The sequence below is a fragment of the Eschrichtius robustus genome, chromosome 3 (genome assembly GCF_028021215.1).
Source record: "Eschrichtius robustus isolate mEscRob2 chromosome 3, mEscRob2.pri, whole genome shotgun sequence".
NCBI lineage: Eukaryota > Metazoa > Chordata > Mammalia > Artiodactyla > Eschrichtiidae > Eschrichtius > Eschrichtius robustus.
The window spans coordinates 30,856,146-30,878,498 of record NC_090826.1 but is presented as its reverse complement, the minus strand read 5'-3'; the positions used below and the strand labels follow the sequence as shown (position 1 = coordinate 30,878,498).

The window sequence follows — 22,353 nt, the reverse complement described above, 5'->3', positions numbered from 1 at the left end:
CCCCACTTCATCCCTCCCTCTGGTAACCACAAATCTGATCTCTTTTTCTATGAGTTTGCTTGTTTGTAGGCTTCTATATGTAAAGAATATCTTCCTCATGGAATTGTGAGACTTAAATGAGGTAATACATGTGAAAGTGCCCAGCACATAGTAGGAGCTCAGAAAATATTTCCTTAGCTAACATTCATTGTGGACTTATTGTGTGTTAGACACTGTTCTGAGGACTTTTCAGCACATTATCTCATTTTCCTTACCACAGCCGTTCAAGGTAGGTATTATCAGTGTGTCCATTTTACAGGTGAGGGAACTGAGGCTCAGGGAGGTTAAATGCCTTACCTGAGTACAGAGCTGGTAAATAATAGAGCCAGGATTAGACAGGATTAGAGAGTCTCCTCCAGAGCCTGAGCTCTTGAGTTTTGCTCCAATGCATCCTAAGCTCATGCCAACCCATCCCGTCTACACTGCTCAGGGAAGACTTCGTGTAGGAGGTGATGTTTAAGCTGAGACTTGAAGGATGAGTGAGGTTTTTTCCCAGGCAGCCAACATGGGAAAAAAGACAGTCGGAGTTAAGAGCAGAGAACTGGGTGGGATTGAAGTTGGGGTGGGAGGAGGCTGTGGAATGAGCTGAACCAGGACAGGCCAGCAGAGACAGTGCATGAAGGGCCTTAAATAACCAACAAAGAGCTTGGATTTTACCCTGTAGCTTGTGGGGAGCTGATGGAGCTTTAAACTGAGGAATAACGAGGCAGGATTTGCACGTTAGGAAAGTTCCTCTGGCAACTGGTACAGAAGGGGAGAACCTAGAGCAGGGAGATCAATGGGAATGTATTGCAGTGGTTCAGGCATAAAAAATGAGGCTTGGACCAGGGCCCAGTCATGGGGATGGGGAGGAGAGGATGGACTGGAGAGATCAAACCGATGAGAATGAAGGCACCACGGGAACACTGAGTTTGGGTTGTATTCACAACTTTACTCTCTGTGGTTACAACAGTGCCTGGCACGTAGTAGGCACTTAACACATATTTGTTGAATGGATGAACAGAGCTTGGTGCCCGGCTGTGAGAATGAAGGAGAGGGAGCAGTCGAGGATAATTCCCCTCTTTTAGGCTTAGGTATCTGTCTGTCGGTTCCCTTCCCTGCTCTTCCTTCTGGGGTCCACACCTGGGGTAACCAGCAGGGAAACTGCACTAACTCAGCTTCTTTGAGCAGCTATCATGATGTGGACTTCCTCCGGGAGGGGTGTGGGTGAGATGGGACTCTCAGAGCTGACAGACTCTTGGAAATCCACCTGCCCAACCCTTGCATTTTACAGATAAAAGGACCAGAGTCCAGGATGAGGTTACAGGTGAAAGGAACGAGTTTTTCCCCACCCAGTCCTTGGTGGGTAATGTGCAGCAAAAAAGGTCAGGGAGTGGAAGTGACTTGGTCAAAAGATCACAGTTAGAGGAAAGACTTAGCCAACATTAATTGAGTACCTACTGTGTGCCATATATTTTTCTAGACAGCTAGACAACACACAACAACCATGTTTTTCTGTTTAGTCTTTTGAGCAATACTAAAGAGTATCCTGTTTTACAGATGAGTAAACTGACAAGAGAGTAAACTGACATTTTAGTAACTTACCCGAGGTCATTCATCAATTGAAGTAATAGGACCAGGTTTGGAACCCCAGGTTATAACTCCAAAGCCCATGGAGTCCAGAGATTTCAGTTCAGATCCCAGCTCTGCCACTTCCTAGTTGTGAATGTGAACAATATATTTTATTTCTTTGAGCCTTGGCTTTATTATTTGTACAGTGGAAATATGAACTTGCCTTACTACTCCAAGAGTTTTGTGAGGATCAGATGGGTTAATAGCATGTAACTGCTGAAAATAATTTAAAAGCTGTGTCTGGCAGTGCCATAGTCAGTCCTACGACCCAAGTCTCTTCATTTATGTTGCCCTTGCAAATCCAATTCAGTTTCGTCAGGTTCATGCTGTTCTACATGGAGAACAGGCAGGATAGCATAGGAAACAGCAAGTGTTTAGGAGTCAGGCAGACCTGGGTTTGAGTGAGAGGCAGAGAAGACCCAAGAATTTCTAGGAAGGAGTGGCAATCTTGTTCAGAGGGAACCAGAGGACTCGTCTTGAAGGCATATTTCATAGCAGGCACACTGCTTTTACTTAGAGTGTGTTTTTTGGAGAGGCTTGCGAGTTGCTGATGGAGATTATGGGTAGTTAAAGCCCCCAACCCGCTCCCTAGTACTAACATCTATTCGAGTTCCCACTCTGCCACTCACTCTGCGACCTCAGACTTCACCTCTCTGAGCTCAGTTGCCATGGGATAGTAGTTGCCACGGGATAATCGTTCCCTTGCTCCTAAAGTTAGTTGTGAGAATTAAGGACGTAATATACAAGTAAAGCATAGACCTCGGCACATAGTTACCACCAGATCGCAGGAGTCGTGCTTGTCTATCTTGGTACAGCACTTTCGTTTTCATATTTATTATTGTATTTGAATCTCAGGCCCACACTGTGCGCCAGGGAAACAGGCTTGGAACCTCCCCGGAGAGGCTGAGCGATTTGCTCACGGACAGACAACCTTGCGGAGGTGGAACCGGCTCTTCAAGTCCGTGGCTCAGTATTCCCTCCTTTTTCCTTCCACAGGTTTCGACCCCTCGGCCCTGGATCCTAAGTTTCTGTGGCTGTCTCGATACAGGAGCAAGGAGCCGGAGCCCGAGCCGCCCACGGCGCGCGGCTGGAAGTCAGCCGCGGGCACCCGGCCCGGGCGTGCTGTAATTGGCGGAGGCAGGTATCGGTCTCGGAAGGCGCGAAGGGAATTGGAGGAGGCCAGGCTTCAGGGGCGGGCCCCGTTCTCTTTGGCGGCGGGGCTGTGGAGCAGACCGACCTTCGATTGGCGAGGGTGGCACGCGGGGGCGGGCCCCTCTGAGGGTGGAACGGGGGGGCGGGGCTCCGGGCGGCGTGATGAAGAGCTTGAGGAAGCAGGCAGGGAAATGTCCGCCGCCGCCGGCTCTCGGGAGAGCGAATCTGCAGGTCCGGCGGGCGATGGGACGCTGGGCTGGGGCTCTGGGGCGGTGGCGGGCCAGACCCTCGGGCGGACAGGGTCTGTGGGTTGGCTGGCGGACGCTCGGGGCAAAGACCAAGGTCCTGGCCCTACGGAGGCGGAGACATTGGGGCTGAAGTGCTGTGGGGATGTTAGTTATTCTTAGCCGGGCGTGATGCGGGCAGGCGGGGGCCAGTGGGGTACTCAGGAATCCCGAGGCCGGGGTTGTGGTAGTAGTAAAGCTCCGTTCCTGACTTCGCTGTGTGACCTGGGGCGGGTGGCTGCCCCTCTCTGAGCCTCAGTTTCTCCATCCTGACCTTCGAGTTTGACTTGTGTGGAGGTGCACTCCGCATGACAGAGCCTTCCTTTGGGTGAGGACTGGTGTGTGTACTGGGGCTGCCTGGCTCTCCTGTCGGTCCTCAGCCCCTCTGAGACATTGGGCTGTGTGCAGACCCGGAGTCCGGGAGAGCCCTGTCCACCCTGGGCCTGGAGGCCACAGTGGGGTTACAGGTGAAGGGGATTAGGTTTTTTTTTCCACCCAGTCCTTGGTGGATAACGTTGTGCAGCACAAAAGACCAATTGTTGAGCAGGAGGTTGTCTTCTGGAGAGTGAGAGGCCCAGGGCTGAAATTTGGGTCAGGCTGGTGCTTTGGGAGGACCTGCAGACCTCTGTTTTCTGTCTAGCTCCTAGGTTTTCTGCCCGGGGCCCCCTGGTATTTTTTTTCTCCTGGGTGTGCCCATGCAGCTCCTGTTACGTCTGAGCTTTGGCATGACCACTAGTACCCACTTGTGCCCCTTTTCTCAGCCATTTGCTAGGGAACTGTCAAGTAGCCGTGTAAGTGTGGGCCGGCGCTCCACTTGCTCTTAAAAGGCTCGGAAACTATGAGGGGCTGGGGGAATAGCACGTTGCACAAGTTTGTAAAATGGGAGGAAACTAAGCGAGCAAAGGACTTCCTCCGTGCTTGTGCTTTTCCTTCATTGCAGCCTCTGCAAGATGCAGTCGCAGCACACGATGGTGCTGATAGTTTGCATCTCTCATGGGCTTAGCTCACTTGAAGGGCTGATCTTGAGAGAGCTGTTGCATCAGTTTCCATGACATTCTGGGCTCTGGTACTGGGACAGGTGAGAGCTTAAGATTAAGTACATATCTTCCCTTTGCCCCTTCGAAAGGGGAGCATCCAGACAGTTGGCAGAGGACAGGCCCGATGGCAGCAGAAAGAGGTGGGTTCTGTTTTCTCAGCCAGCATGCCAGAGCCTGTTGGAGCGCTCCATCTCCTAAGTAGAGGGAGGTCTTCTGTGAGAAGTCGGGACAGCTCTGAAGCAGTTATCTGCCGCTGGGTGATAAATGAAAAGTGATCTCAGAATCTTCTGTGACCTTTCAAAAATCCGAAACTAGCTACTTGCTGGTGAGGAGTTACTGTCAAGGTTTTAGTTTCATTTTTAATTTGAAATGATTTGTCCCCATCGTAATACCTACAATACGTGGGGTTACACTACTAAATGCTAAGTTGCTCATGTTAAAATTGGTAAGAAATGGCACCAAGCCCCCAGTTCTGTTTCGGTCAGCTCTGCTTCCAGAGTTGCTTTGGCCTCAGAGGAGAGTCACATCATCTACAACAGGTTGGGGGAACCCTTTGGGCCTCCTCTGGATGTCCCTGAACCCCAAGGGCAACAGATAGCGAATTTGATGCTTCCTGTATGCACATGATCAAAATTCCCACTTCCTGATAGCCCAGGGAACCAACCCAAAGACTGCTTTAAAATGCTGTTTGTGATGCACATCAGGATAAACGGGGCTTCCCCAAAGAGCTGACAGTCTGACAGAGACGGATCTGATGATTCACAGAGGTAAGAGAGTGTGGGATTGGCTCAGCAGGACGGGGGACCTTGTGAGGCGAGCCAAGGGTAAGAGCCCCTCAGAGGCCTAGGTATTTTGGGGGGCAAAGTGAAGCTGGTTTTCAGTCCTTGCCTTTGTCTTGGTAGAGAAAGGAAAGATCTCACTTGGATGCATCTCTCCAAAAATGTCTGTTCTTTTCCTTGATTTGTCTTTCCTGCATTCAGGAGTGTCAAGCCAAGCTTGGTAGGAATTGCAGAAAAGTGAAATGCAGAAGTTTTAGATTGGGGTTGGTGTCATTTCGGGTTCAGACCGGGATCTTTGAGCTAAGTTGTGATGCTGAAGTGAGATGTAAAGCTTCTGGTCGAGTGGCAGGCTGTTCCATCTGATTCTCTTGGCCTCTTCAGACTCCCAGACCTTGCATGGGTCTCAGACAAGTAGCTGTTGTAAGTAGGGGCTTTTCTGCTTCTTCACTTATTTAACTGCTCTTCTTGGTGTAGCTTTTTCTTTCCTTAAAAAGAAATAAGGAGAAATGCCTTCCTGTTTCTATCTAACAACTGAAGGTGCTCTTATCCCTTGGGGAATCCTTCATCGGGCTCAGTACTCTCACCCATGTCATTGTGTAAAATATTCACCTGCCTCATCCCAGACACATGCAAAGACCTGGAGCTGTGTTCTGGAGGATTCTGAGCTATGTACTAGAAAGGAAACAGCTACTCAGAAGTCCCATTGGGCTTTTCTGGGCTAATTTAATAACATGACAACAACAAATAAATTTTGATGTTTTGAAGTGGTTTTCTTATTCCATGGCTGATTCAAAGCGAGGTAGCTTGGTAGTAACTCAAATTCAGAATGAGATGTGCTATGAGTATTTTTTCCCTTGGACCCAAGAAATAAAGCATTAAAATCTGTCTGGCCTGAGAAAGGAAATGAATGCTATTTATAACTCAGGGTAGCATAAAGGGTAACCTAGATTACCAGGGCAGAAGCCAGTGAGAATGTCAGAAAAACAGCCCCTGGGCTAGTCAGTCTCTTAATAGGTAAAATCTGTGTGACCGACGTACCCTTTTAGCACAGAGAAAATGAATTTTCCTAGATGTTTATCCTACACGTGGAAATCTTGCCCATCATCTCCACCTTTGTGGGAAGCTCTGCAGGCTCATAAGCAATTTAATTTGGCCCACTTTGTTCCTTTAAACAAAAGGGAACGGTGTTCCTTTTTCTTCCTCCTTCTGTTGTTCCCTTCTCTGTTTCCCTCTTCGTCGCATCTAACCTTGTGTTTGTTTCTAGAACAGGAGAACCCCCTGAAGACTTTTCTTTCCTTCAGAAAACAGTTTGTTGTGGAATTCTACAGTGGGAGCCTAGAGCAAGCGAGGTGACCCACAAACGTTCACTTAGAAGGGGCGCTTTGCACAGAAAAGTCCTCGGGGACAGAAGGTTCAGGAAGAGGGAGACATCAATATTTATTAGCAGAAAGACAGTTTGGGGACATAGAAGCTCACTGGCTGGCTTGTTTTCTTTGCTGCTTAAAATCTACTGTAACAAACTTGTAGATTTTACAAGTGGTGCGTATGTGAACTAAAGCTCCAAATGTGAATGATGAGGATTTGAACAAAGTGTATGTCTACGTGGCTGGATACTTTAATTTTTATTTTTGTTACTGCACCTTGGTATCATACTGGACATGTCTCTTGACTTTCCTCTCCTCTGTCTGTAAAATGGGAGTGAATGTTTGCCTTCTAGAAGGTCTCACAGGACCGAAGGAATGCTCATTTAGGGGTGGTTTCCTCTGGGAAGCACATTTCGGAATTGCAAATGCCCACCTCTAAGAGCTTAGAAACTGGCTGCCCTCTTCAGGGCCTTTCCTAGGCTGGTTTCTTCCAAATTGCTACGTTCATTCTCTTCCTCACTCCTTCCCTCCCTCCAGTTTCTTTTCTGTCAATATAATCCCTAAAAACCTCAGTCATCCTTGACACCTCCCTCTCCTATGTCTAATAACCAAATTCTGTCCATTCTTTTTCTGCAATTTAAAAATTTTTTGAAAATTAAAAAAAAAAAAATTAAATCCCCATAATTCATGTTGGTATCCTCTTACTTGAACTAGTGCAGTGGTGTCCTTACAAGTCTTCCTGCCCTGTCTCCTCCTCCCTGGGGCTCGCCTTAGAACGTAACTTTTATCATGCCAGTAACTTTTATCATGCCGTACTATTTTGTTTGTGAACGTGAATGCTGCGCCACTCCTTGTAGCCTGAGGAATAAAGTTCAGATTCTTCAGCGTGGCATTCAAGTCCTGCGTGGCCTGGCCTCAGCCCCCTTCTCGAGTCTTATCTTCCCCAGCTCACCTTCATTTCCCCTTACTTCAAACCCGACTGCTTATTATTTCTGGGTAAAACCCTCTGCTTTTTCATCTCTTTGTTGGCTGTTCATTCAGCTACATTTTTACAGGCTCGAACTTGCTGCTTTTAGTATTTTGCGTCCTCTCTCCTCCCCAAATGGCCAGCCTAATGCCTCGTACATCAGTAGGTGCTCAAAAATCTGTTATCTTTCGAACCCTCTAGACTCATACATTTCCTAGCCCGAGTGCTTTGTCGCCTGAAGGATGCCTGCCCCCTTCCTCTTTAAGCGGGCTCTGTACTTCTTTCCACCCCCAACCCTTCCTGGTTTGCTCTTGCCACTTCTCTTTCAGCTTTATCACCAGACCACAGACAGTTCACAGAAGGCCCAGTGAAGAGAGAGCCTGGAGGAAAAAGTCATGTCTCCAGTAGCCTGTGACCACTGCAGCCTGTGGCTGAAAAGTAATTGCACAGTCGTCGTCTTTCTCTTTGAGCTAAACTAGTGATATTTAGTCCTTGCTAACCTAAATTGGATTTGCACAGGGGACAACTTGGATTCTGAGTCCGGAGCTTAACAGGTTTGCAGGGCATGGGATGTGTTTTTAGAGATGTCTCTGCCCATGTTAATTGTTAAAATCTGTGGTACTTTTTTTAAAGCCATGAGATTATGAGAAATGTTTAAAATGAAAAGAAAGGAAGAGAGAAAAGGGAGGGAGGGAGGGAAGGAGGAAAGGAAGGAAGGGACTAAGAAGCATGGTTATTTGATTTTTTTAAATTTATTTATTTATTTATTTATTTATTTATGGCTGCGTTGGGTCTTTGTTGCTGCGCGCGGGCTTTCTTTTTTAGTTGTGGCGAGCGGGGGCTACTCTTCGTTTCGGTGTGCGGGCTTCTCATTGCGGTGGCTTCTCTTTTGCAAAACACGGGCTCTAGGTGCGCGGGCTTCAGTAGTTGTGGCGCGTGGGCTCAGTAGTTGTGGCTCACGGGCTCTAGGTCACAGGCTCAGTAGTTGTGGCTCACAGGCTTAGTTGCTCCGCAGCATGTGGCTCTTCCCGGACCAGGGCTCGAACCTGTGTCCCCTGCACTGGCAGGCGGATTCTTAACCACTGCGCCACCAGGGAAGCCCCCGGTTATTTGAGTTTTACGAAAGTAACAGAACTATTTGGGGTGGTAGCCAGGCTGAAACAGGAATCATTGGCTCTTTCCATTCTTTTTAATGCTGGGTGCCCCGTGCTATGGGCTTCTCTCAAGAGATCCCTGCCCAGTGTGTGCTATGTACTTAGCTCTCCTTTGGAGTCAAATCCAAACTCCACATGGCATTCAAAGTCTTACAGTTTGGCCTTACATATAACAAAAATCTATTCCTAATAAATTAAAAAAATAAAATTGTATTTATAAATAAAAATTGATTACTGTTATGACTATTATCATTAGCAGTTAACATTTATTAAGCACTTACTGTGGGTCTGTGGGCCTTAACCCTGAGCACATAAGTTCTGTAAGAGAATGTCCATTTTTCAGATGGAGAGACTGAGGCTTGGTGAGAGTAGGTGACATGCCTGTGATCACTCACCAGGTCAGTGACAGAATAGAACTCAGGTCGTCTGTTTGAATCTAATGCTTGAGCCCTAACCCCAGCACTCTTCTTTTGTATCCCCTGATGATCCTCAAACAAAACTTTTCATTTCTACTTATTTATACTACTTTTTGTTACTTATTTCTGAGCATATCATAATGCCGTCTCTTTGTGCTGAAATTATTTCCTCTGCCAGAAATGCTTTCTGAACCCCACATTTTTCTGATAGTTAATATAGTTTTTGATTAAGAGCACAATCTCTTCACCCAGATTCCCTGGGTTTGAATCGTGGCTGTACCATTTATTAGCTGTGTGTTCTTGGGCAGGTTACTTAACCTCTCTGTGTTTATCTCAGTCTGTAAAGTGGTGATAATAATGCCACATACCTCATGGAGGAGTTGTGAAGATTAAATATATGTACAGAGGTTAAAACCATGCCCGGCATGCAGTAAGCCTTAAGTATTTGCTATTAATATTATTCATGGTAATATCACTATCATTGTTATCATTAACGCAGCCTGACTTGGATTCTGGGTAGCTGAATCGGGGTCTGTTTATCTCCTTGTAAAGTGAACGAATCTCTTACTGGTATGTGTTGCCCTGTCTTGGAGAGGCCATGGGACGGCCCCCTGGTGGTGTGTACACAGCATTGAGAAGCATTAATCCTGCTCGTTTGAACTGCCGGGTAATTTGCTCACGTGGTTTTGCAAGTTCTTCTAGTGTGCTGGAAATGGGACGCCCAGGCCAGTGACTGAGGAGATGAGAAGGGACACCGCCTCCGAGACCCGTCTAGTAGATGCTCAGGAAGGGCAGGACATGATGTCCACCCCGTAGTGACAGCCACACACTTACACAACCCGTGGAGACCATGGTGGTACTTTGGCTTTATTATCCAAACGGACTTAATCCTTCTCTCCATATAGTACTTACCCCTAAGAGTTTATAGTTTTATTGAAGATGTTGTGCTCATGTTGGCAAAAGGGGAGGCTGTGGAGTCTAGCAGATCTGGCTTTTAATGTCAGCTGCACCATTTACTGGCCTGGCTCTGTGTCCTTGGGCATGTCTGCTACCTGCTCTGGGCCTCAATAGCCTTATTTGTAAAAGGAGGCCAATAATCAGAAATAACACGTGAAGCACTTAGCACAAGCCTAGCTATTAGAGGGGACTTGATAAATGGCAGTCATTATTATCAAAGCAGTGGGGGGTGAGGAGCAGTAGAGCAGAGGGGAGAGACTAACCGTTCCTGCATATGTGCTGTGTGCCAGGCATTGTGCGAGGCTCTTGACCCATTAAGAATTTCATTTGTTTATCCTCTTGGCTTCTGTGTAAGTTCAGTGGTGTTATCCTCATTTTACAAATGAGGAAACAAATTAATTTGCATGAGGTTTCCTATGAGGTTATGGATGGAGCCAGTGAAATGTCTAGGTCATTTTATTCCGAAGCCACAGGGCTTTTCCAAAAACACTCTAATTTCCCTTAAAGTTCCAGACAAGTCATATAGACAGGAAGGCGTTCAGAATTCGGAGAAATGACTGCCGAGCTTTAGCGTGGTTGAGGAGGGCTTGATGATGGAGGGTGGAGGAATTGAGGCTGGACTTTGAAGCAGAGGGGCCAGAAAGTCAGAGTGAGGGCGGCGTGCATGGGGAACCTGTCTGTTTAGAATTGGCTGTCTTTGGGAGGTGGATGGTGAGAGAGAGCAGGACCAGTTTGCAGAGGGCCTCTTGTGTCAGTCCAACCAGTTCGGACCTTCACCTGCAAGTAGTGGTGTAATACTGAAAGTGTTAGAGCAGGGAGAGATGAAATCAGGGTCTAATCTGACCAAGTCCAAAGACAAAATTGGTAAATCAGGTAGGGAGAAGCAGGAAGATCTCTTAGTTGGGAGGCTCTTGAGGTAACAGGTGAGGAGAGGGTGGCCTGGAGGAAGGCAGCTGTGAGAACGGAGAGATGGGTGGCTGACTGGCTCTGGGGGCCTAAGGAGAGGGGTAAGCGGAGGGCAGGGTGGCAAACCGGGCTGACAGAGTGATGATGGTGCTGGTGACAGCAGGGAGAGCTCAGGGGCAGGCCCAGAGGTCACAGCACAGCTTTACCTGGGACCCACCCGTGCACAGAGCGTCTTGTAGAAGTCCCCAGTGGACAGTGCAGGGCCTGAACTCAGGCACAGCTGGATAGCTCTGTTTAAAATTGACTGTGATGGCTGATGGTTCTTGTAGAAGAGAAGAACAAGATCTAGAGCTGCACTGGCCAGTATAGTAGCCTCTAGCCACATGTGGCTATTTAAATTTACTCTGGGTAAATAAAATAAAAAATTCAGTTTCTCATTCACTCTTGCCACATTTTAACTGTTCAAGTGTAGCTAGTGGCTACTGTTTTGGGCAGTGCAGTTGTAGAACATTTCCATCATCTATTGGGTAGTGCTGGTCTGGATCTTGGGGACTACCTATAAATAACTGGGGGACCTGCAACGGGGAAGCAGAGCAGGAGGAGGAGACAGAAGGAGCCATTGAATTAAGAAATAATGTTGCTGCCTCTTGTGCAGTTCTCAAAAGAAACAGAGTACTTGGATTTTGGTTTGAATTTGCTTTTTCTCGTGTGATGTCATGTTTTTGGAAAAGCCCAGACCCCAGGTCAGTGGCAGGCCTGGCTATAAAACATTGAAATGGAGGCCATGCCTCCTGTCTTTGTTTTGTGGATCTGGGCCTTCAACAGGTCTGGTTTGGCTTCTAGAGGACCTTTTGGCCATGCAGTGAGGGGTGGCCTCGATTAACCATAGAAAAGAAGACAGCAGCCATAGGAGGTGGATACTGTTACCTTTGTTCAGTTCAGGAAGCAGAAGCTTAGAGAAGTGAGATAACTTGTTCGGGGTCATACAGCTAGTAAGTAGCAGGGCCAGAAATGGAATCTAAGTCTGACTCCAAAGCCTGTATATATATTGATATATATATATAGATATCTATATCTTTATAATATATCTATATCTTTATAATATATATATCTTTTATACATATAATATATCTTTATAATATATATATCATATATATTATATACATATCTTTATATAATTATAGTGCATTTATATATACATATATATATATAAATACATCTTATTTTAGCTAACTTTGAAAGTACCTATAAGCAAAAAGAAAAAGCAATCCTATCACCGAGAAATGACTACTGTTGACGTTCAGTGTATACTTTCCAGACTTTCCCATCTGTATATGTATTTGTCTAAATTTATATATGTATATTTATAAACATGTGGTATATATGTACATAGACATATATTTCAATCCTTTCTGATGCATATCGGCCACACTCTTAACTACCACCTTTAATTCCTTATCAGCATTTCTGAAGTCCTAAAAGCTCTGAAGGTGGAAAATAAATTTTTTTTGTAAATTTGGCCCAAGCTCAATTTGGCAGTAACATTTGCTTGAACTGACAGGAGACTATTTATAGGCTTTATTTATCCCACTAAGTGTTACTACTCATAAGTTGCACTGAGGAACTACTAACGTTATTGGTTTCTGGATGTTGCCTCTGACTGCTGTGGTGCTGTATAACATGGTACAGGTTATGTATTACCTTTCTAAAATGTCCCAAATTTTGAATTCCAAAATACACTTGGCTGCAAGGGTTTCAGATAAGGGATTGTGGGTCTGTATTAGGTTATTGTGCTGCCTGGGCAAAGGAAGGAGCCTCCAGGGTCAGTGTTATCTGTTTAGCCAGGCATGTGAGAGGGGTTTGGGTTCTGTAAGATGTGCAGTGCAATGCACAGAATTCGCAAGAGAAATGGAACACTCTCTACTTCTGTACATCCAGATCAAGCTGCAGTTGTCACTCTGGTTGACCTATTAGGTAGGCCCTTACTCAGAAATGGTTTCAATTGTAGGTGTGGAAGGTGGTCATCAGAAAGCACCCAGAAATGACTGTGAGCTTAACCCCTGCCCTGAGGTTGTTTGCTCTGTGTGTGTTTACTGACTGCCTGCTATATTTCATGTTGCCGTAAGCCAGGGGCCACAGAAGAAGAACGTTAGCCCCTGCTCCCAGAAGCCTGTGGTCTAGCTAAAGAGGAAAGATTGATAAAAAGAGTTAAACACGGTTACAGGGTATTCCCTGGCGGTCCAGTGGTTAGGACTTGGCGCTCTCACTGCCGGGGCCGGGTCCGATCCCTGGTTGGGGAACTAAGATCCCCCATGCTGCGCAGCTCGGCCAAATAAAATTAAATAAGCATGGTTACAATTATGATAAATGCCTTGATAGAAGTAAGCACTGGGTATGTAAGAGTAGAAGGAGAGGGCCAGAGAGGGCTTTTCGAAGGAGGTGACTCCTGAGTCTTGAAGGGTGAGTTTGAAGTTCGATACGTGAAGGTGGGTTTGAGGGGTGGTTAGACTATACCCAGCATCAGGGGTGGGGTGAAGAGGCAACGTTTAAAAAGGTAAATGGTTGCCCCCTGCCCCGGTCGCTGCGCGGCTTGTGGGATCTTAGTTCCCCAACCAGGGATCGAAACCGTGCCCTCGGCAGTGAAAGTGAAAGCGCCTAACCAGAGTCCTAACCACTGGACTGCCAGGGAATTCCCTTAAAAAGATAAATGTTTTTGATGTGACTGGATTGGGGGTGAGAGAGGAGTGGTTTGAGTGGGGGGTGGAAGATGGGCCTGGAGAGGTAGTCTGGGGCTGATGATAAAGGTCCTTGTATGTAATACTTAGAGGTTTGGGTTTTACTACAAACGTGTTAGAAGTTATTAAGGGATTTTACACACAGGAAAGACCTGCTCAGATTTGTGTTTTCTTCTAGAGGTTGTCAGTATGCACTGGAGGGGGTGAGAATGGCGGCAGGGAAATCACTGACTGTGCTCTCCAGAAATAGTGAGGGCCCAAACTAAGGCATGGCAGTAGGGATAGGAGAGAAGTTCAGGTGTGAAAATATTTAGGAGAGACGATTTGTAGGACTTGGTGACCGAACATGGGAAGAAAGGAAAAAAATCCCTGATGTCACGTCTTTGATTGGGTGACAAGGGACTGCAGGTCTGAGGTTGGAAAAAGGGCAGCGTGGGAGTAGGGAAGCAGAAGAGGAGGAAGGGCAGGAAGCTGTGGCCGGAGAGGGGACCGTGGGGCTGTGCGATGGTAAACTTGGTAAAGAGCTGCTGACAGCCGGCTTCCGTACCAGATTCAGGAGGGAAGAGATTCTGAGAAGACTGCCCTGTGGCTGGAAATCCCCCCAACCATGCCTTAACATTTCCTTACATGAAGTCATGGATGAAGATGTTCTAGTTCTTGCTGGACGGAGTCCAGAGAAAGATACGGGGTCGGGGCATCAACGGGACGCAGGTCAGCAAGGTGGTTTTCCAGTCAGTACACTGCCCACTCCTGGACGGAAGCCGAGTCCACAGGGACAAACCACTTGTCCCCAGGAGATGGCCTGACGGAGTCCTCAGAAAGCACTGACATGCAGAAACAACACCTAAGCGTTATTCCTGAGTTTCCTGTTGCACGTTGTAAAGCCCTATGAGATATTTTTTAAGTACCTACTTTATAGATGAAGAAAGTAAGACACGAAGAAAGGAAGTAACTTGTCACACAGGAAGATGATGGTAGGGCTAGACTTCAACTTAAGTTTCCTGATACTTGCATTTGACGCCTTGAGTACCTGCTATGCACCTGTGCTGCTCCAGGTCCCTGGGAAATAGCATAAAGATGACAAAGTCCCCACCTCATGGGGCTTACACTTTAGCGGAAATAGCATGCAATAAACCGATGAATATATATAAGATTTAATATCAAATGGTTTAGTACTAAGGCATAGTCTTGTCCTCAGTAGGCTTACTGGCTAACTGGGGAGACATTTACAACACACAGCAATCAAGCCTATTGTGGGAGAAGTACAGGGAGCTATGGGAACATCTGTGTCAGGGCATCTGACCAGTTTGGGAGGAATCAGAGAAGGCTTCTTGGAAGAAATGGCCTCTAAGATGTACCTATACCAGGGGTTGGCTAACTACAGTCCCCTGGGCCAGATCCAGCCTGCTGCCTGCTTTGGTACAGCCCATGAGCTAAGAATAGGTTCTACATTTTTAAATGCTTGAAAAGAATGAAAAGAGAATAGCATTTCGTGACGTGGAAATTATGTAATATGTAAACATCTGGGACCATACAGTTTTATGGGCATACTGGTGCTTATAGCTGCTTTTACACTATAATGGCAGAGTTGAATAGTTGCAGAGACTATGTGGCCTGCAAAGCTTAGGACATTTACCCTCTGGCCCTTTACAGAAAAAGTTTGCTGACTCCTGGCCACAGGATGGGTAGGAGCCAGCCATGTAAAGCAGAGTGAGGAAGAAGGAAGTCGGTTTCTGATGGGATCTTTGTATAACTGCAGTAACTTTAGTATACTTGGAGTATGGCGTTCAAGGAGGTAGGGGGCTGTGGTGAGTGATGTGGCTGGAGAGGTGGGCAGGATCCAGACTGGGAAGAGGCTTGGCAGCCATATTAAGGGGGTTGGATTTATCCAATGGAGAGCTTTGAAAAGGTTTTAAGTCATGTCATTTTTTCAAAAAATCCTCTGGCCACAGTGTAGAGATTGGATTAGAGAGGGTGGGGTGAAAGAGGAAGCAGGGAGACTAGTTGAGGACTCTCTCAACTAGTTCCAGGGAATTGTTGGTAGCCTAGGCTAGTATAGTGATATTGGGGATAGGAGTATATTGATTGATTTGAGAGGCAATTTAGGAAGCAAAATTGAAAGCCCTTGTTGATTGATTGGAGGCATTGAAATGTAACTATTTTCGTGTTTCAAATGATTGTGTTTTCTTTTTCAATTCCAAGGGTTTGTTTGTTTTTTCGCCTTCTTGTGAATGCATGGTTGACAAATCCATGTTTAGTAATAGTCTTCAGAGCAGAATTCCTTAGTGATGTTTCATGCCCCTGGTGCTCCTTGTACCTTGTGGATCGAAGCAGCATCTTTCAGTGGCCTCTTCATGCTGTTCCCTGTTGACAAGGGATCTGGCTTTTAAGGAGCAAAGAAACAGTAAATTGGCAGATTGATTTTCCTTTTCCAGTTGGTCTTGATTTAACAACTTTCCCCAAATATTTCTTTGTTGCAAGTCCTTGGGCTCCTTGGTTTTCAAGGCGCTACGTTGACAATGGCAAGCACTTAGGGCCTTCCCAATTTTACTTCTCTGACCCTTGCCTTTTTCCTCCTCGGAATTTAAGTCTCACTTGCAGTAAATGGTAATAACATCCTTACGTTATATTTTATAATATGTTGCGTGGCTTTCAAAGTGCTTACTCATGTGTCAACTATTCGATCCCTATGATAAGCCTGAGAGGAAGGCTGGACAGGTCAAGTTACTGAGATCAGGAGAGGTTAGATGGTTTGCGCAAAGTCAAAAGGTTAATAAATAGCAGAGCTGGTGATAGAACTTAGATCTGCAGATTTCTTAGCTTTGTTCCTTCTATAATGCACTCCGTCTCCAAGAAAAGGGGGTCAAACTAGCTGGGACAGTTATGTTTTCAGTAGTAAAGACATCTGGATGAAATACTTTTTTTCCCCCTCTCTGTCCTGCTCTCTGGGAGCTTCATCCAGATACCAGCCTAGGCCTTTCCTATGGTTTCAAGCAATATGTAAACCACCAGTCATTCCCAGACTACAGTTTGAGAAGCTGTGGTCTGTATGGTAAAGCATATGTAAGTATGTTTTAATTCCTTCCTCCTCCCCTTAGGTGATTCTTCCTTTGATGAGTCGAGACCAGATGGGAAGGGTCTGCTTGTGGACCGAAGCTCCTGGGGTCAGGATAAACCAGAAAACTTGCTCCCAAGGTAATGCAGCTCTCCCTTCACTTGTGCCTCTTAGGGCTGAGGTTTTCCTCACTGTAGAACTGAGGCCATTGCTGTGCACGATGTCCATTGTCCCACAGTCGCTGGCCTAGGAAATGTTAGGCATTTATTGAGCATTTACTATGTGTGCCAGGCATCATACACTTACATGGATTATCTTCCTTTAACCTAAGAGGTAGATACCATTATTTTCTCTGTTTCACAGCTAAGGAAACAGGTGAAGAAGAGATGTTATATAACTCACCCAAGATCCAGAGCTAGCAAGTGGCAGATCTAGGATTTGAAACTGGCAGTCTAACCCTACCGCGGAAATGTAGATTAGAAACATTTGATTTCTCCCTCCCATTCTTTTAGGAGTTTCCTGACTCTGAAGATACTTCTTTTTCCCCTTTTTTTTTTTTTTAAACATCTTTATTGAAGTATAATTGCTTTACGATGGTGTGTTAGTTTCTGCTTTATAACAAAGTGAATCAGTTATGCATATACATATGTTCCCATATCTCTTCCCTCTTGCATCTCCCTCCCCTTTTTTATTTACTTTCTTTTTTCTGATGCTGTTATATTTAGTGTGTGCTCCAGTGCCCCCTACTGGTCATAGCTGGAATCATCTGGTCGAGATAAAAACTTATTTGTGTCAATATTTAAATTACACACTTAAACAGTAATGAACAATCCCTGGACCTTAAACGTAGCTAAATCTATCATTCTCAATTCACTTTTGAGCCTTCCTGATATACATAGATGCATTTTACATAGTTTTAATTAGTATGTACATGACAATCTAAAATTAAGCACTTTAGTGGCGTTTATTCAATGTCAGAAATTGTTTCAAGTGTTTTATGTATCTTAATTCATTAAGTAATCTTCAACAAAAGTTTTCTGAGCATTTATTAGGATTCTGTTATGTACATATGTCAAATTTTGCTTAACTTTAAATGTTGGCATTTGAATAATTTTTAGTATGCCTATGAAAACTACACAAATAATAATAAAATATAAATTTTCATTGCCTTTCTATTTCAGGTATTCCTGTGGAATAGAGATTCAGGGGAATTATCAAGTCAAAAGATCTAGATAGTTCTATAGTCTTGTTACGTGAGGCCCAGGGTCCAGAAAGAGCACTGTCTAAACCGAGTTCTGATTCACACTCTGCTGCCATCCAGCCGCATGAATCATTTACGATGCTGGGTCTCATTTTTCTCATTTGAAAAATGAAGGGATCAGATTAGATTATCTTCCAGGTCTCCTTCTGGTCTGAGATTCTACAAACTTATGATCTCTGGACCAATGTACTATACAATCAACAACATATAAGTTTACTTTGTTCTACATAGAAATAGTGTTGTTTTAGCAAATAAGTTTTACTTTAGCCTTTGTAGTCTTCTGAAATTCAGATGCTGATGTGTGGAAACTTCTAGCTTTATATTCATGTACTTTGTCAAGGAGGACTCATCAAAATATGATAAAAATTTTTTTTAATAAAAATATTTTTTTTTGTTTTTCTAGACAGAATAAGTCCAAATCTGAAATAACTGACATGGTTCGCTCCTCCACTGTCACAGTATCAGACAAGGCTCATATTTTATCCATGCAGAAGTTTGGACTGCGAGATACAATCGTGAAATCACATCTAATGCAGAAAGAAGAGGATTATACCTATATCCAGAACTTCAGGTAGCTCACTGGGTCTTAGACTGTTTCCACAGCAAAATGATCACTCACCTCTCTGAAATTTAAGCACTTCCCCCATACCCTGGATTTGAAAGCAAATCCTGTACAGAATCCCTTCCATCATTTTCTTTTTTCGTTTTCTTTTTTTGGCTGCGTTGGGTCTTCGTTGCTGCGCGCAGGCTTTCTCTAGTTGCAGTGAGCGGGGGCTACTCTTCATTGTGGTGCGCATGCTTCTCATTGCGGTGGCTTCTCTTGTTGCGGAGCACAGGCTCTAGCCGCGTGGGCTTCAGTAGTTGCGGCACGTGGGCTCAGTAGCTGCAGCGCGTGCAGGCTCGGTAGTTGTGGCTCGTGTGCTCTAGAGCACAGGCTCAGTAGTTGTGGCTCACAGGCTTAGTTGCTCCACGGCATGTGGGATCTCCCCAGACCAGGGATTGAACCCGTGTCCCCTGCATTGGCAGGCGGATTCTTAACCACTGCACCACCAGGGAAGTCCCTCCCATCATTTTCTAAATAAGTGATTCCTTTCACTCTTCCTTAGCAGGCATTTATTCTGTGCCTTTTCAGGCCAGGCACTGTGGGAGGTGTGGTGTAGTGGGAGTGACACAACCTGCAAATGGTTGCAGAAATATTTAAAGAGATACACGTGTGCAGAAGAAAGAGATCCTGATTTTTGCTTATCCTTCTGTGTATCCCTTGGTCATTTGGGGCCTTTGAAGAAAGTCATTTGAATTGAAATTAGTCAGAGGAAGTTAGTGTTTGGTAATCTTTTTAGGCAAGATGAGGGAAAGTTACATGAATAAAGGGTGCAGGATTCTGCCAGATCTTTTTATTATTTATTTATTTAGTTTTGAATTTTTGAATTTTTTATTTATTTTCTTATACAGCAGGTTCGTATTGGTTATCTGTTTTATACATATTAGTGTATATATGCCAATCCCAATCTCCCAATTCATCCCACCACCCCCACTTTCCCCCCTTGGTGTCCATACGTTTGTTCTCTACGTCTGTGTCTCTATTTCTGCCCTGCAAACCGGTTCATCTGTACTATTCTTCTAGGTTCCACATATATGCGTTAATATACGATATTTGTTTTTCTCTTTCTGACTTACTTCACTCTGTATGACAGTCTCTAGATCCATCCACGTCTCTACAAATGACCCAATTTCGTTCCTTTTTATGACTGCCAGATCTTTTTAAATCATTGCATTGGGACTATGACACAAAGTAACGTTGCTTCCAGGAATAGAAACAGTGAATTGTCTGAACACTGGTGTTGCTTTCTTTCGGAAAGTAGTTACCAGGGTACTTTTCTTTTTTTCATTTCACTGGTACACACAGTAAACAGTCATTTCGTGGATTATGGCTCTCTAGTGGCTGTTAAAGCTAAGTAGGAATGTTCGGAGTGGGCCTCTACTGTTTGAAGTTATCACAAAAGCAACAAATATCACGGCAGACTGCACGTCACCCCTTGGTGCCACGTGCACTGGTCTAGGATAGATGTGACATTTCTTAAGCCTTCAAATTCCAGTCCAGAGAGACTGAAACCAAGCAGAATCAGCATCCAGTGCTTCCCCCGTCATGTCCATAGTCCTCCCAAGTGACCGATTGATTGTCTTTGGCAACAGGTTTTTTGTGGGAACATACAATGTGAATGGACAGTCCCCTAAGGAGTGCCTCCGGCCCTGGCTCAGCCATGGTATCCAGGCCCCAGATGTATACTGTGTGGGGTGAGTGCTTCTCTTCTAGTTGCCTCTGCATTTTCCAGAACGTGTAGCTGTGGTTGAAGGGATGGGGGCATGGATCTATAACTGAGACTTCACAGCAGGTGAAGGGATTGAAAAATGAGCATATGCTTAATAACAGCTGTTCCCCTGTTGGTGTGCTTCCTCCCAGTAAACAAATTTCTGGCACTATTCAAGTGATGTGCTTGGCATTTGAATGCTAATATTTAATTTTGAGTGCAGCCCTCTGTTAAGATCGGTGCCCCTTGAACTGAATTTAATTACTTAGACATTCAACACTTTGTTGGTCACAAAGCAAAAATATCTTTTGCCAGGGAAGGAAGGTTAGCTTAAAAGAAAAAAAAGGCCCCATCCATCAGTCATTTTTTTTTTCACGCCTATTATCTTGTTACCACTGCACTGGGTACTATTGGTGGGGAGGGGACAGCAAAGAAGCCTGTACGGGAGCGGAAAGGGCCTAGAATTTGGAATTTATATAGACCTAGGTTTGAACCCATTTGCCACTTGGTGCTTGGGCGAGCTAGTGATCTCAGATATAAAATGGACACTCTTCTAACTACTTCGGGTTCATTATGAAGAAGAAATGGGCTGCTGCTTGTGAAAGCACCTGGTAAATTCCTTGACATTTAGTCCCTTGTTGCTAAGTATTTATTTTTCTTCCCTCTTGAGGGTCCTGCAGTTTAGCTAGAAAGCTAGGCCTTACACACCCAAACCAACCTGTGAACGTGCCATCTTGCACGTTACCCTTCTCTACTCTCTGACTGGTTGCTTCTCCTAATAGGTTCCAGGAGCTTGATTTGAGTAAAGAAGCCTTTTTCTTCCATGATACCCCAAAGGAGGAAGAGTGGTTTAAAGCTGTATCAGAGGGTCTTCATCCAGATGCCAAATATGCAAAGGTAAGAGAGGAGTCGGGGACCTTCTAATTTTTTGTTGCTATGCAGGGAGGTGCTAAGATAACTTTTCACTTCTTCTGCGACTTTCATCAAAAGCCAGCCCTAATGATCCTGAGATTTTCAGTTCCAGGCCCTCTGGAAGAGGCGTCTCTGGGTTTGAAAGAGGCAGGTCTTGGCACTTGTAGGCTCTTGAGGTTATCACGGAGTCACTCAGGTGATTACCCTGTGTCCTGGTGTGGAGGAGGAGATACAGTAATACTCTCAGCCAGCTTCTGGACTACTTTTCCTTTTGACTCCTAGTTAATGCCATGACTTGAATGCTTGTCTCTCTTCCAGGTAAAGCTCATCCGACTGGTTGGGATTATGCTGCTGTTATATGTCAAACAAGAGCATGCAGCGTACATCTCAGAAGTGGAAGTTGAGACGGTGGGGACAGGAATCATGGGGAGGATGGTGAGTTCCTGGTTGGCACGTCTGGCACATGGAGGGCCTTGGTCCCTAAGATTTGGACCCCACTTCTCATGATACTGTGACTGCACATGTCCCAGTTTGAGGGTGCTGGCGTTACGACGTGAACTGTACCCTCGTGATCGAGCAGGGCTAGATGGAGCAGACCATTCAGAAATTGTATTTTAGTGACTTGCCGGCTGATTTGCCCAACTAGCCCAATCCTCGTGTTCACTTCACACCAGAGCCTCCAGTGGGTCCTCCCATTTAATGCATGGCATATGTTGCACAAACTATGGTGGGTCACCAAGGAAAAGAAAGAATGCTTAAAAAGAAAAAAGAAAGAAAGAATGCTAATAATAGGTTTGCAATTTTCTCTTCTTCTGGAAGCTGTTAAATCCTGCTTTTAGGTTCTACTGCGAGAGCTTAGCTTCCCATGGGGAAGGGAGAGCATGTGGTCTGCCTGTGATTTACTGAAAAGTGGACTCACCTTTGCCACTGGCCAGCTAGTCGTTCTACCTTCTTGGATGTGTTTTCCTACCTGTACAATGTGGATCGTAACGCTGCTTTACTTACCTCCCAGGATTATGATGCAGACTAATTAAGAGAAAACATTTTGCAACCTCTCGGGTTTAAACGACTACTGGTCTTTTTTTGGACTCCCTTTCACAGGGTAACAAAGGAGGTGTGGCAGTCCGGTTCCAGTTTCACAACACCAGCATCTGCGTTGTCAATTCCCACCTGGCAGCCCACACGGAGGAGTATGAGAGGAGGAACCAAGACTACAAAGACATTTGTTCTCGAATGCAGTTTCGTCAGGTTGACCCAAGCCTCCCCCCTCTCACCATCAGCAAGCATGAGTGAGTCTGGCCTTCCACCCCGACAAGGTGCACCGGGCCCCACGGGCCAAGCTGTGGGCTCTCTGTTTCATTAGGCAGGGGGCCGGGGGAGGCTTCCCACTGCCTGAGTGGGAGCTCCAGCCAACT

At 45.4% G+C, this 22,353-nt stretch overlaps 1 protein-coding gene across 6 annotated transcripts in view; it reads left to right on the top strand.

Moving 5' to 3' along the window:
* INPP5B (inositol polyphosphate-5-phosphatase B) overlaps positions 1 to 22,353 on the top strand; it is a 43,699-nt gene that overhangs the window by 5,465 nt on the left and 15,881 nt on the right. For all 6 annotated transcript variants that reach the window (XM_068539553.1, XM_068539555.1, XM_068539554.1 and 3 more), the window contains 7 exons: positions 2,647 to 2,787; positions 16,500 to 16,596; positions 18,121 to 18,288; positions 19,911 to 20,012; positions 20,809 to 20,923; positions 21,257 to 21,373; positions 22,040 to 22,227. In XM_068539553.1, coding sequence (XP_068395654.1) covers positions 2,647 to 2,787; positions 16,500 to 16,596; positions 18,121 to 18,288; positions 19,911 to 20,012; positions 20,809 to 20,923; positions 21,257 to 21,373; positions 22,040 to 22,227 — 928 coding nt within the window. The remainder of the gene's footprint in view (positions 1 to 2,646; positions 2,788 to 16,499; positions 16,597 to 18,120; positions 18,289 to 19,910; positions 20,013 to 20,808; positions 20,924 to 21,256; positions 21,374 to 22,039; positions 22,228 to 22,353) is intronic.